Source organism: Salvelinus fontinalis, unplaced genomic scaffold (genome assembly GCF_029448725.1).
Source record: "Salvelinus fontinalis isolate EN_2023a unplaced genomic scaffold, ASM2944872v1 scaffold_0406, whole genome shotgun sequence".
Taxonomy (NCBI): Eukaryota; Metazoa; Chordata; class Actinopteri; order Salmoniformes; family Salmonidae; genus Salvelinus; species Salvelinus fontinalis.
Window position 1 is genome coordinate 48,215 of NW_026600615.1, and position 13,476 is coordinate 61,690.

A 13,476-nucleotide genomic window follows, 5' to 3' on the forward strand; every position below is an offset into this window, starting at 1 on the left:
GTGGTAAACACCACCCCCGGCTCTACCAGGGGCTTGAGGGGGTCTCCCACAGCTCTGCTTATGTCATGTTCTGTGGCCTTGCCGTTCCATTTCTTGACTGCCCCGGCCACACAGAAAGAAACACATTTAGTCATATTATATAAAACACTCAAAGTAATGGATGTGGAGCATCTATGGACTCAGTTACACCTGGCACCTAAATGTGACTTCTGTCATCTGATCACTCCAAGCTGAATTAGGTTCAGATCTACCAGGATGGGCCTTTGACAGTCTGGACGCAGTCAGGTCACCACATATAAATAAGCAATGTAAAGAGATGGGGTGAATGAGTGGGGAAAAGTACATTCGATACAAATGACTTTCATAATAACAATCAACTAATGTGTGTGCCTGACGGGAAATTAACTTTCCTACTGACAAAATGGGTGAGAAATTGCACCAAAACCAGTGGACAATTTGCACTGCTGCTGAAAAACATCACAGCATGATGTTGCCATGACCACCGCTTCACCGGGATGGTAACGATTTTCTCCAGACACATGACATTCAGGCCAAAGAGTTGGTTTAATCAGACCAGAGAATCTTGTTTCTCATGGTTAGAGTCCTTTAGGTGCCTTTTGGCAAACTCCAAGCGGGCTGCCATGTGCCTTTTACTGAGGAGTAGCTTCCGTCTGGTCTCTACCATAAGGGCCTGATTTGTTGGAGTGCTGCAGAGATGATTGTCCTTCTGGAAGGTTCTCCCATCTCCACAGAGGAACTCTGGAGCTCTGTCAGAGTGACCATCGAGTTTTTGGTCACCTCCTTGACCAAGGCCCTTCTCCCCCGATTTCTCCGTTTTTGCCGGGCGGCCAGCTCTAGGAAGAGTAATGGTGGTTCCTAACTTATTTCAGTTAAGAATGAGGGCGGACACTGTGTTCTTGGGGACCTTCAATGCTGCATACATTTTTTGGTACCTTTTCTCCAGATCTGTGCCTCAACACATTCTTGTCTCAGAGCTCTACGGACAATTCCTTTGACCTCATGACTTGGTTTTTGCTCTGACTTGTGTCGTGGCAGAATCAGATTTACCACGACACATGCACTGTAAACTGTGGGACTTTATATAGACAGGTGTGTGCCTCTCCAAATCATGTCTAATCAAATGAATTTACCACAAGTGGACTCCAATCAAGCTGGAGAAACATCTCAAGGATGATCAATGGAATCAGGATGCATCTGAGCTCCATTTCGAGTCTCATAGCAAAGGGTCTGAATACTTAAGTAAATACATTTGCAAGAATGTTTACAAACCTGTTTTTGGTTTGTCATTATGTGGTATTGTGATGTCATTATGGGGTATTGTGATGTCATTATGGGGTATTGTGTGTAGATTGATGAGGGGAAAAATATTCAATTTTAGAATAAGGCTGTAATGTAACTGAATGTGGAAAAAGTGAAGGGGTCTGAATACTTAACGAATGCACTGTATACAGCTGGCAGAGTTTTCTACCATTGGCAGTTTTGTACACAGTCACGTGATACGTGGTATAGAAAAGTCCAATCATAGGAGAGTACATGGGAGGCACTATACTGTGTGTCTGCAGGTGTCTATCTGGTCAAAACCACTGATACAGGTGCCCCTCCACCCTCTGGTGGGATGGATCATGTCTACAGAGAAACCTAGATTCAAATACTTAGATGTGTGTGTATTGGGTTGTGAAATTGTTAGATATTACTTGTTAGATATTACTGCACTGTCGGAGCTAGAACCACAAGCATTTCACTACACCCCCAATAACATCTGCTAAACACGTGTATGTGACCAATAAAATGTGATTTGATTTCGAATTTCAATAAACGTCCTATTTATCAAAGGTGCTTTTGGCTGGGATCAAAATGACTCAAAAGGATTTGAATTTGTTAGAAGTCCATATTGATACAGAAACACTAAACCATGATTTAGATTTATTAAGAACAAGTTGATTGACAAAGTCATGAAAAAATGGAAGAATTTAATAAACCACATTTTGAGATATGCCTCTGGGGTCAAAATGATCCATGTCAGAAGTATGGTTCAATGCAAATATGTAGTGGGTGTAAAGTTTGTTTTAAATTATCACTCATTAAACACGAATCAATCAACATATGCTTCTCTTTGAACGACTTTATATAATATTAAACTTTTATGAAATAAATGAAAAATAAACGTTTGGTTCCTCAACTGCGTTTCCCACTCCAGTCAGGAGATGCGATGTGAGTCTTTCAGGTTCTGGCGATGCTGCCAGTGTGACGTATAATCTAGTGGACGGGACGCTCCTTCAACAACAACAGCTAGTCAGACACCGCGGTAGCTTTCTAGCAAACATAGCTACAACATTCACGCTCTTTACACTGTTTTGGTGTATATTAGTCGCTGTGTATTAAACACACTTCTGTTGTATGTACTTGTTGGACCATTTAATTATATATTTACGTTGTTTGTCAGCTAGCTGGTTTGCTAAGTTAGCTTAGAACTAGGCTGGTCAGCCACCTTTCTAGACAAAATAGTCGTTGTATAGTTGCACCTGTGTTTTAAAAATACGTATGTCTTATAGCTAGCTAGCTAGTTTCCCCATTTAATTTCATATATACGTTGTTAGGTAGCTGGCTTGATAAATTAGCCTATCACTAGGCTAACGAACGCTAGCTAGTTAGCTATTATCCCCGACCATGAGTTCACTAAGCTACTCTCCTCCTGCTACAGAAGAGGACGTCTGCTGGACGGAGAAAGAAGTTCTCGTGAAAGAGGAGGCTGTTACAATACAAAAACAAGTAGAGGGTGAGGCTGTTACCGTGAAAGAAGAGGAAGACGCGTTCAGAGTGAAAGAGGAGGAGGATGTTACAGTGAAAGAAGAGGAGGAAGATGCAGTTTTTGGAGTGAAGGAGGGAGAGATAACTGTCACATTGAAAGAGGAGAAGAAGGAAGAACAAGAACAGAAGGAGGAGACAGGCGATCTGATTAAGACCAGTAAGTACTGTCTTAAAAACAGCCACACAAACTATTGTTGAACTGATGCGTGGTTTTAAAGCATCGTTCTACTGAATGTTGATGCTTGAATATTGTAGCGACCCGCACAGACAGCTGTGTGTTATGTGTTAGGCTAGTAGGTGGTTGTGTTCGCGGGGTCCGACATGTCAGTCAACCTGCTATCTGCCAATCACGGGAATGCCTGGAAGGTTCTGATGCCGGGCATCCTGGTGGTTGGCGGAGTGGCGTGGAGGGGGGTTGGGCAGGGGGATGGAGCATTGGAAGTTAAGACCAGGTTTTGCCTTTGTTCTCTCTCTTACGTCTGGGCTTCACAAGAGAAGGTCACGATTGGCTTGTGGGCTATCTTTCATTTATTTGGCGTGGGCTACGGCCAAACAGTAGCCTGTGTAAAGTTGGTTTAATAAACCGTCCATTCGTAAACTCAATCCTCTGTCTGGACAGTCGTTCTTTTATGATCTAGTCAGGTCATTACATTGGTGTCAGAAGTAAAAATGTTGATAAAAGTTAGCCAGCTAGCTAGCTGACTTCTGTGTCTAGCTACCGTAGGTGAGAACGGGGGTTGAAAATGCTTCGAGGGAATCCGAAAGTGAAGGTGGAGGTAGGGGAAGATTATGGCCAAGGAGATATGTGTGAATGGACGTCGGAGGTTCTGGCTGAGGAGATCGCCAGGGCGTCGGAGCGCAGAGGCCGCTTGAGGGAGGACGCTAGAGTGATGGCGGCTGAAGCGGGCATGAGCGCCTCGTCGACTGTGTTTCGCGCGGATTCTGGTGGGCGGGCCGAAGTGGTGACGACGACGCGGCGGGACGAGGAATCTGGGGCTCAGGATGTAAACAAACATGGCGGCGCCCAGTTCCCGGCTGCGTCCGTATCTGTTAAGACCCCGAAGTATTCCGGTAAGGCGGATTGGGAAGCTTTTCATGCTCAGTTTGAACTGTTAGCTCATTTTAGGGGGTGGTCGGAGGAAGAAAGGGCACTGCAGTTGGCTTTATGCCTCACGGATGAAGCTCTGTCCTGTTTGATATTGATTAGCCCCGAGGACAGACGTGATTATGGCGCTTTAGTGGGAGCACTGAGGAGGCGCTATGGACAGTGTGTACAGCCCGGGCTACTGCGCTCCGAACTGAGTAATAGACGCAGGCAGCCAGGAGAGCCTCTACGGGTGTTAGCTAATGACATTGAGAGCCTCTCTCGGCGGGCATATGCTCACATGCCCCCCTCCGTGCAGAGCCAGCTAGCACGGGACCAGTTCATACAGGCGCTCTCTCCTACGGAGCTGCGCATACAGACCCAGCTGGCTCATCCTGAGTAATTGCAGATAGCCTTGGAGATGGCTTTGGAGAGGGAGCTGGTGTGGGCTGGGACTTCAGCTGGGGCTTTGGTGGGGGTGCAGGGAGACACACCCTCTGTGCGAGCTGGGGGGCAGAGCAGCCCGGAGCCGGAAAAGCCTGCATGGGTGGCTGAAATGACAGAACTCATTCGTGCTGTGTCGCTACAGGCGGCACAAAACACACACCCTGGTCCCAGGGTCTGCTGGGGTTGTGGCCAGCCTGGCCATCTGCGCCGAAATTGCCCCATGTCCCCCAGAGCTCAGGGAAACGGCTCGGGGTCCGCATAGACCGGGTAGTGCGGACCCCTGGCTTTCTATCCCAACCACCATCATCTTCAGGAGGAGCCCACCGGCACAGACGGGGAAGCAAGGCTCCACTTCCCCCAGAATCAGACGAGAGCAAGCGGATGGAGCCTGTTGTTGTGGTGGGCCGGACCTGTGTTGGGGACTTTTGTCATGTCCCTGTCACTGTGGAGGGTGTGCCCTGCTCCGCCCTGGTGGACACTGGGTCCACAGTAACCCTGGTGAGGCCAGATATTGTGCCAGGTTGGACTCAGTGTGAGCCTACAACTGTGCAGCTCCGCACAGTCACAGGTGAGCTGGCACCCATGAAAGGGAAGGGAATAATGACTCTGACAGTAGGGGGCAGGACTGTGCGTCATCCTGTGTGGGTGGCGGCTGTGCAGGACCCTTGTATCCTGGGGTTGGACTTTCTTAGGAGCACAGGCTGCCAGTTAGACCTAAATAGGGGCACACTGAGCTTCCAGGGAGGGCCGGAAGTCACCATGGCCCCCCCTAATGTCACATTCACTCAACCCAACAAACCCTTTACTCCAACAGTTAAAGCAGCAGAGACTCATGGCTGCCCCCCCTCCCCCACAGCTGTGTGTGACTTTTCCCCAGCCCCCCTGTCACCTACTGCGGTGTGTTACATTCCCCCAGCTACCTCCATGACACAGCCCTCTGTGAGCCCAGGCCGCGCCCCCCCAGCCCAGCTACCCCAGATGGGAGAGGAGAGGACACTGTCTGCAGTGAGGGAGATATGGGGGAGGAACTGTGTTGGTCTTGACCCCGAGCAGCAGGAACGGTTGTGGCAGTTGCTGTTTGAATTCAGAGACAGCTTTGCGCTGAGTGAGGAAGAGGTGGGTCAGACTCATCTGGTGCAGCATGAGATCGACACAGGTGATGCTCGGCCCATCAAGATGCGTCCCCGCCGTATCCCGCTGGCACGCCAGGAGGCGGCAGACAAGGCTGTGTTGGAGATGCAGCGGGCAGACTTCATTGAGCCCTCAGACAGCCCCTGGGCGGCGCCAGTCGTCATGGTTCCGAAGAAGGGGGGCAAGCTGAGGTTCTGTGCGGACTACAGGCGGCTGAATGAGGTAACCAGGAAGGACTCATACCCCATACCACGTATCGATGAGTCGCTGGACCTGGTTAGGGGATCCTCCTGGTTCTCCTCACTAGACCTCCGCAGTGGCTACTGGCAGGTGCCCCTCTCCCCAGAGGCCAGAGCCAAAACTGCATTCTCCACTAACAGAGGACACTAGCAGTTCAAGGTCCTGTGCTTTGGCCTGTGCAACGCTCCAGCTACTTTTGAGCGTTTGATGGACAGGGTGCTGGATGGCATCCCCAGACAGCAGTGTCTGGTATACCTCGATGACATCCTGGCCCATGGCAGCTCCTTCCAGTCAGCCCTGGGGGCGCTACGGCGTGTGCTGGAGAGGGTGGCTGCCGCAGGTCTGAAGCTCCACCCCGAGAAGTGCCACTTCATGAGGAGAGAGGTGTCCTTCTTGGGCCACCGAGTGGGGAAGGAGGGGATCAGCACCATGGAGGACAAGGTAGGGGCTGTCAGAGACTGGCCCACCCCCACCGACCAGCGTCAGCTGAAGAGCTTCCTGGGCCTGGCCTCGTACTACAGGAGGTTTGTACGGGGCTTCTCAAGCGTTGCTGCTCCACTGAACCGCCTGCTGCCGAAGGACAAAGCTTTCACTTGGACAGTGGAGTGTGAGGAGGCGTTCAACACCCTCAAACGTGCACTGATCGAGGCACCCGTGCTCGCCCCCCCTGACCTCACCTTGCCCTTTATCCTGGACACAGACGCGAGCAATGTGGGCATGGGTGGGGTGCTGGCCCAGGTGGGGCCAGCGGGGGAGAGAGTGGTGGCGTACTTCAGCAAAACATTTGACAAACATGAGCGCCGCTACTGTGTCACCCGGCGGGAGCTCTTGGCTGTTGTGGCTTCCGTCAAACACTTCAAGTACTACCTGGGTGGTCTGCCCTTTACTGTAAGGACTGACCACTCTGCTCTCCAGTGGCTCATGTCTTTCAGAGAGCCAGAGGGCCAGGTGGCACGCTGGTTGGAGGAGCTTCAGCCGTATGACTTCACGGTGGTGCACAGGGCAGGGGCACGCCACTCCAACGCCGACGCCATGTCCCGTCGGCCCTGTACTGCAGACGGCTGCCGCCACTGTGAACGGAGAGAGGGACGGGAGAGAGAGCTGTGTGCAGAGGGGGTCTGTGCCACAGTGTGTCGGGCGAGCGGGCCTGTCTGCTGTGAGCTGCAGACTGTCGACATGGCTGAATGGCGGCAGCAGCAGGGACGGGACACAGACCTACAGCCAGTGCTACAGTGGGTAGAGGCGCAGGTGAGGCCACCATGGGAAGAGGTGACAGCGCTCTCACTCGCGACCAAAGGGTTGTGGTCAAAGTTTGAGAGACTGCGGCTGGCTGATGGCGTGCTACAGCGGGCATGGAAGGAGTCAGCTACGGGAGAGGAGAGGTGGCAGGTGGTGGTCCCAAAAGCATTGCGGGAGGCTGTGCTCCAGAGTACTCATGGCGGGGTGGGGACTGGACACTTTGGGGTCACAAAAACACTGCGCCGTCTCCGTCAGGGCTTCTACTGGGGGCAGCACAAGAGGGATGTGGAGGACTTTTGTCGCCGCTGTGACAACTGCACAGCGAGAAAGGGCCCCCCAGGCCGCTCTCATGCTCAGCTCCAACAGTTCCCAGTGGGGGCTCCCATGGAGAGGGTGGGAGTGGATGTAGTTGGGCCGTTCCCCACCACAGACAGTGGAAACCGCTGGGTGCTCACGGCCATGGACTATTTCACAAAATGGCCCGAGGCCTATGCTCTGCCTGACCAGGAGGCAGAGACCATCGTCGACGCCCTGACAGCGGGGATGTTCAGCAGGTTTGGAGCTGCAGAGTCCATCCACAGCGACCAGGGCAGAAACTTTGAGTCCCGTGTGTTCGCCACCATGTGTGAGAGGCTGGGTATGCACAAGACCCGCACTACTCCTCTCCATCCTCAAAGTGATGGCCTTGTAGAGCGCTTCAATAAAACGCTTGGACAGCAGCTGGCCATCGTCTCTTCCAAACACCAGCGTGACTGGGACAAGCACCTGCCTATGGTCCTCATGGCATGCCGCTCCGCTGTCCAAGACTCCACCTCCTGCACGCCTGCCCTCCTCATGCTGGGGAGAGAGATCCGCACCCCTGCGGAGATGGCGTTTGGTCGGCCCCTGGATAGCCCTCATGTTCCCCCGGGGCCGGAGTATGCCCGGAGACTCCAGGACCGCCTGGAGACAGCCCACACCTTCGCCAGAGAGCAGCTGGTGAATGCAGGTGTGAGGCAGAAGAGGAACTATGACGTGCACACCCGGGGAAGGCACTTTGTGGCTGGGGAGCTGGTCTGGGTCTACAGCCCGCTAAGGAAAAAAGGCAGATGCCCCAAGTTGGACAGTCACTGGGTGGGACCCTGCAGTGTCCTGGAGAGGGTAGGGGAGGTTGTTTACCGGGTGCAGCTTCCTCCCAGGGGGAGAAAGGTGGCACTGCACCGGGACAGGTTAGCCCCATACAGAGGGGCCTCTTCTCCCCAAACCCCAGGAACCCCCACAATTCCCCTCTCTGGCAATGCCATTCTCCAGGCACCCACCCCCAGGTGCCGCAGACAAGGCTCCAGACAGCCCACTCCCCCTGTCTCCCCCCCTGTGTCACCGCGTGGTTCCCCAGAGCCACGGACTGTATTACCCATTCCCGCTTCCTTGTCCCCCATATCCCTGCCTTCATCCCCTGGTTCCCAGGGGGGCACTCTGCGACCATCACGGCCACGCAGGCAAAGGAGACCTCCGGTTCGCTTCAGAGACTTTGTTTGTTCCCTCGGGGACGAGGGACTTTGTGGTGGGGGGGCTGTGTAGCGACCCGCACAGACAGCTGTGTGTTATGTGTTAGGCTAGTAGGTGGTTGTGTTCGCGGGGTCCGACATGTCAGTCAACCTGCTATCTGCCAATCACGGGAATGCCTGGAATGTTCTGATGCCGGGCATCCTGGTGGTTGGCGGAGTGGCATGGAGGGGGGTTGGGCAGGGGGATGGAGCATTGGAAGTTAAGACCAGGTTTTGCCTTTGTTCTCTCTCTTACGTCTGGGCTTCACAAGAGAAGGTCACGATTGGCTTGTGGGCTATCTTTCATTTATTTGGCGTGGGCTACGGCCAAACAGTAGCCTGTGTAAAGTTGGTTTAATAAACCGTCCATTCGTAAACTCAATCCTCTGTCTGGACAGTTGTTCTTTTATGATCTAGTCAGGTCATTACAATATATTCACGTTGTTTGTCAGCTAGCTGGTTTGCTAAGTTAGCTTAGAACTAAGCTAGTCGCTAATGCTAGCTAGCTAACGTTTCCCGACCATGAGTTCACTAAGCTACTCTCCTCCTGATAAAGAAGAGGCCTGCTGGATGGAGAAAGAAGCTCTCGTTAAAGAGGAAGAGAAAGATGTTACAATACAAAAACAAGTAGAGACTGTTACCGTGAAAGAAGAAGAGAAAGACGTTTCAGTGAAAGAAGAGGAAGACGCGTTCAGAGTGAAAGAGGAGGAGAATGTTACAATAAAAGAAGAGAAGGAAGAGAAAGAGGAGAGAGCAGTTTTTGGAGTGAAAGAGGAGGCGGGGGAGATGACTGTCACATTGAAAGAGGAGAAGGAAGAAGAGGAGGTTGGAGATCTGTTTAACACCAGTAAGTACCGTCTCTGCAGTCGTTGAACCAATATGCAGTAAAGGGGTTCTACACTTTAATGTTGTTCTGTAGGAATGGCTGAAGCTACACTGTAACGTGTAGAACATCAAGAGTGGACCATCAACAAAACGTTAACAATTGATCAAATGCATCCAATGACAATGCCTGAAATACTGTAGTCCTCAATATCTCCTATTAGATTAGCCCAATATGTAGTCTTAAAGGGGCAATCAGCAGTTGTTACATCCATTTTGGGACTTATACATTAATGATATGTACCCATTGTTTCTTGAAGAATTCCCTTATAAATGCCTCATGAGCTTAGTTCAACTGTTGTACCCCATCAGAACCCAAAATATAAGCATTTTTTTACTCCAATGTTTATCAGTAAATATAAACAAACACTGTATATCCTCAAAACATGGTTATAACTAGAATGTTGATATCATGGATCGTTGCATTTCTCCAGCACCATCCCTCAGCTTTTTACTGAAACGGGCAGGGAGTACGCTTTGTTATTGTTTCTACTGCTGATTCTCTGCCCCCGTTACTCCTCAAAATAATTTCACATAATACTTTCATATCACATAACAATTATTTCACACAATACTTTCATATCACATCAAAATAATTTAAAATACTTTAACATCAAAATAATTTCACACAATACTTTCATATCATATCTAAATAGGTAACCAGTCTGTATAGATAGATAGCTAAGTGAATTAAATATCATCAGCTGTCTAACGTCATATTATCTAGCTATCTTGATGTATTTATCACTGTAAAAAAACAAACTCCAAATGCATTTGTAGGTAGCTAGCTAACAGCCATGGAGGAGGGTGAAAGGATAGCAGCCCCAACTGTCAGTGAGAGAGGAGGCTATTCTGGATAGGGCAGGTACTTTTGTGTAGTTCCTGTCCCTAGAAGTGAGCACGGAGATAATAGTAACATAATATTCAGTGTGGTGTAATTTCACTATAATGAAGTGTGTTTCTTGTGAGGTTTTCTGTCCTCAGATAAAGAGCTCTATGAAAGCCAGTCTACATATGAAGAGGTCCCAATGAAGAGCAGTGGTTCTCAGTCCTGGGGACTCAAAGAGGCACATTGTTGTTTTTGCCTCAGCACTGCACAGCTGATTCAAATGATCAACTCATCATCAAGCTTCAAGTGGTATTTATGTATTCATTTGTGATGTCATCCTTGATATGATCGTGTTATTGTCACATGCTACACATGTACATATATGTGCCCATGCATCTATCAATCCAATGTTATCATGATTTGTTATCAGGGATATTATACTTTAGTAATCCACAATGACCTGTTGATGTAAAAGTCTAATAATTACATTGTCTTCCATATTCCTACAGATACCTTGTAACTGGAGGTTCCTTCAAAACGATTGCCTACAGTTACCGTGTAGGGCACTGCAAGGTTGGGTGACCAGGGTCATCTGGGACTGCCTCCTGGAGGAATTCAGGTGTGTGAAGGCTACCTGTGTCCTGCGTAACTTCATGAGGATGGACACGAGGACCAGGAGGGGATCTGCAGCTCGCCGCCGTGTCCCAGAGGAGGAGTCTGCTGCTCTGCAGGATGTTTCAAGGATGGGGTCCAACAACGCAGCAAGAGAGGCAATCCGTGTGCAGGAGATCTTCACCTCCTACTTCTTCAAAGAGGGTGCTGTTCCCTGGCAACACCATAGACTACACTATGCACAACCAAAGGCTCTTCAAAGAGGTTGCTGTTCCCTAGCAACACCATAGACTACACTATGCTCAACCAAAGGCTCTTTTAAGAGGGTGCTGTTCCCTGGCAACACCATAGACTACACTATGCACAACCAAAGGCTCTTTTAAGAGCCATCCACATTGCAATAAGAGTATTCTTCCATTTACTTAGCTATGTCAACTGCAGTTATTCAATTCACAGTTTCTCTCCCTTTGATTTCTACTTCTCAGGTGAGGGTGCTGTTTAGGTAAGGGTGTGATGTCTGTGCAAAAACAAAACAGGCTATTTTAAATCACCCATATTGAAGAAATGTAGAATAATTAGACACCCTATAACCCACACCTACACACTCGTGTATCAATCTGATTGATGGATTGTGTTGTGCAGTAAGCAGGCTCGGGTGTATAACTGTGGCTCCTTCCACCTTCAACAAATAGGCAAGAGGGCCAACCATGGAGAATAGTAAGACACTTCATTATTTCTATTACTACGCTATAATTGTTTGTCCTTGTGGATCCGTTCATGTTTTTCAGCATAAAGTACTCTGCAGCCACTTAGTGTGGTGTGGACACCAGGTGATGCCACACACAGATTCCTGTTGAACACTGTGGCTTTAACTACCTTATTTTCTCAATAACAGTCTCTCTCCTTCACTTCATCCCTCTCTCCCCTTCTCCCTAAATCCTCTAGGTTATATCAGCTGTGTCGGTGAACCCCTACAGCATCTGAACTGGCTACATAGAGGGCACAGCATGATCAGAGGTGAGAGGTCACTTGGTCAGGACAACAGGAAGTATTATTAAAGAGATGCTTTACATTGAAATACAGACAGATGCAGTAGTCCCAGAGTTAATGATCCCAGGTCAGTTTATATTATACAGGAAGTATTATTAAAGAGATGCTTTACATTGAAATACAGATAGATGCAGTAGTCCCAGAGTTAATGATCCCAGGTCAGTTTTGCAGTTTTGCATTTCACCTCCTGCTTGATGACTAACAATGTTAGAATAAAAAATTAAAACACAAGGCTTAAACATGCTCTCTCTCTCCATCTGTCTCTCGTCTGCAGATATGTTTTGATGTGAGAGGATGCCAACCGCTAGTCCCATCATCGCCACCTCACCTGCTTTTAAGATAACCTTTGGGCCATCTAGAGACACTATTATGTAATTGTGATGAACTGAGAGAATATTTAGGTAGCACTGTGATTCATTAATCATGTGCTGCCTTCCCTGCTCCTATGTGCTTACCTCTTTCCCTTTCTGTCTTTTACACCTCTCTCTCCACCTCTTTCTTCCTCTGTTTTTATAATGCACAACAGATGTGCATTGAAGTACAGATTGAACTTGTATTTATAACACTTGGATAATGAGCTTTTCAATCAAGCGTTTCACATTCTCTACTGGTTGAAATGAAGTGTAATGTGATGAAATACTCTACCTATCCTGTGTTTATCAGATCAATGCAGATGAAGGGCATTAGATGTTGAGATGAACCGGTGTTAGAGTATTTACATGATGCATAGGAAGTGTAGTGTACTGTTTTTTAACATTACAGTATATTTCTGTATATATGAATTAACAAGTTAAATCCTGTTTCTAGTTTATTAGTTACAATGTGTAACCATTGATGTCCCAGGACCAAGATTGGTAAACACTGTTGAAGTGTATAATTGTAATACAAACATGCAGACACAGCGTCATTCAAAGACTGGAATTTGATACTCCTGGTATTGGATATGACTGAATAATACTCTCAAAGACATTCATACCTAAACTGCACCTTTATTTGCCAAGGTAGAGTACATGATCAGTGAATATATTAAATGTACAGGCTACAATGTGGGGATCTCATGCATGGTAATAACTACATGTATACAATAACGACTTGCATTCTTGGCACAACATGATATTATATTCTACTCAATCCATAGGCTTCATTAATGTCATTCAGGCTGTTTTGAAGTTGATACAACTGGCTATGATAGCTGAGGTTCATAGCTAGGTTCTGAACTAATATGTATACCAAACGTTTGGGTCCATACACAGATCGGCTAGATAGCTAGCTACACATCCATGGGTATACAGGGATTTTAATAATCCACTGCACAATAAGCAAGAACACAGCTAGCTATGTTATTTCATATATCTGCATGGTAAATATCAGCAAGGCAAGCTTACAGAATTGTACATTCAATTTGCAGTAAATTCTTCAGCTAGCTAGATTCTATACATCCACTGTTTCCCAAAACGACAGCCTGGTTTGCTGGTTGTTTCAGGAGTCCCTAAAACAACCAGAATTACAATTTTGTACTCATGTCACAACACCCATAAAGCTAGCTGGCTAATGTTAGCTAGTCAGCTAGCTGGCTAAATCACGATTTTCGTAAATGAACTATGATT

At 48.3% G+C, this 13,476-nt stretch overlaps 2 protein-coding genes across 4 annotated transcripts in view; one reads left to right on the forward strand and one right to left on the reverse strand.

Annotated features, from left to right (window-relative positions):
• LOC129845929 (zinc finger protein OZF-like) overlaps positions 1–13,476 on the reverse strand; it is an 87,009-nt gene that overhangs the window by 48,204 nt on the left and 25,329 nt on the right. The window lies entirely within an intron of this gene.
• LOC129845935 (chemotaxis regulatory protein ChePep-like) lies at positions 2,269–13,002 on the forward strand. Of its 3 annotated transcripts, XR_008758145.1 has the most exons (5): positions 9,004–9,343; positions 10,348–10,516; positions 11,462–11,536; positions 11,765–11,836; positions 12,144–13,002. XR_008758145.1 is itself a non-coding variant. In XM_055913914.1 (3 exons), the coding sequence occupies exons 1-3, from the start codon at positions 2,689–2,691 to the stop codon at positions 12,152–12,154; spliced, it is 381 nt and encodes a 126-aa protein (XP_055769889.1). In that variant the 5' UTR covers positions 2,269–2,688; the 3' UTR covers positions 12,155–13,002. The 3 variants fall into 3 exon arrangements, 1 of the variants encoding a protein (XP_055769889.1); XM_055913914.1 differs by lacking the exons at positions 9,004–9,343; positions 10,348–10,516; positions 11,462–11,536 and adding an exon at positions 2,269–2,986; XR_008758146.1 differs by lacking the exons at positions 9,004–9,343; positions 10,348–10,516; positions 11,462–11,536 and adding an exon at positions 11,543–11,649.

Excerpts from the sequence above, each read along its gene's own strand:
- LOC129845935 (XM_055913914.1), top strand. The coding sequence starts at position 2,689 with ATGAGTTCACTAAGCTACTCTCCTCCTGCTACAGAAGAGGACGTCTGC. Across the intron at positions 2,987-11,764 it reads AGGCGATCTGATTAAGACCA|GTTATATCAGCTGTGTCGGT; the intron begins GTAAGTACTGTC and ends TAAATCCTCTAG.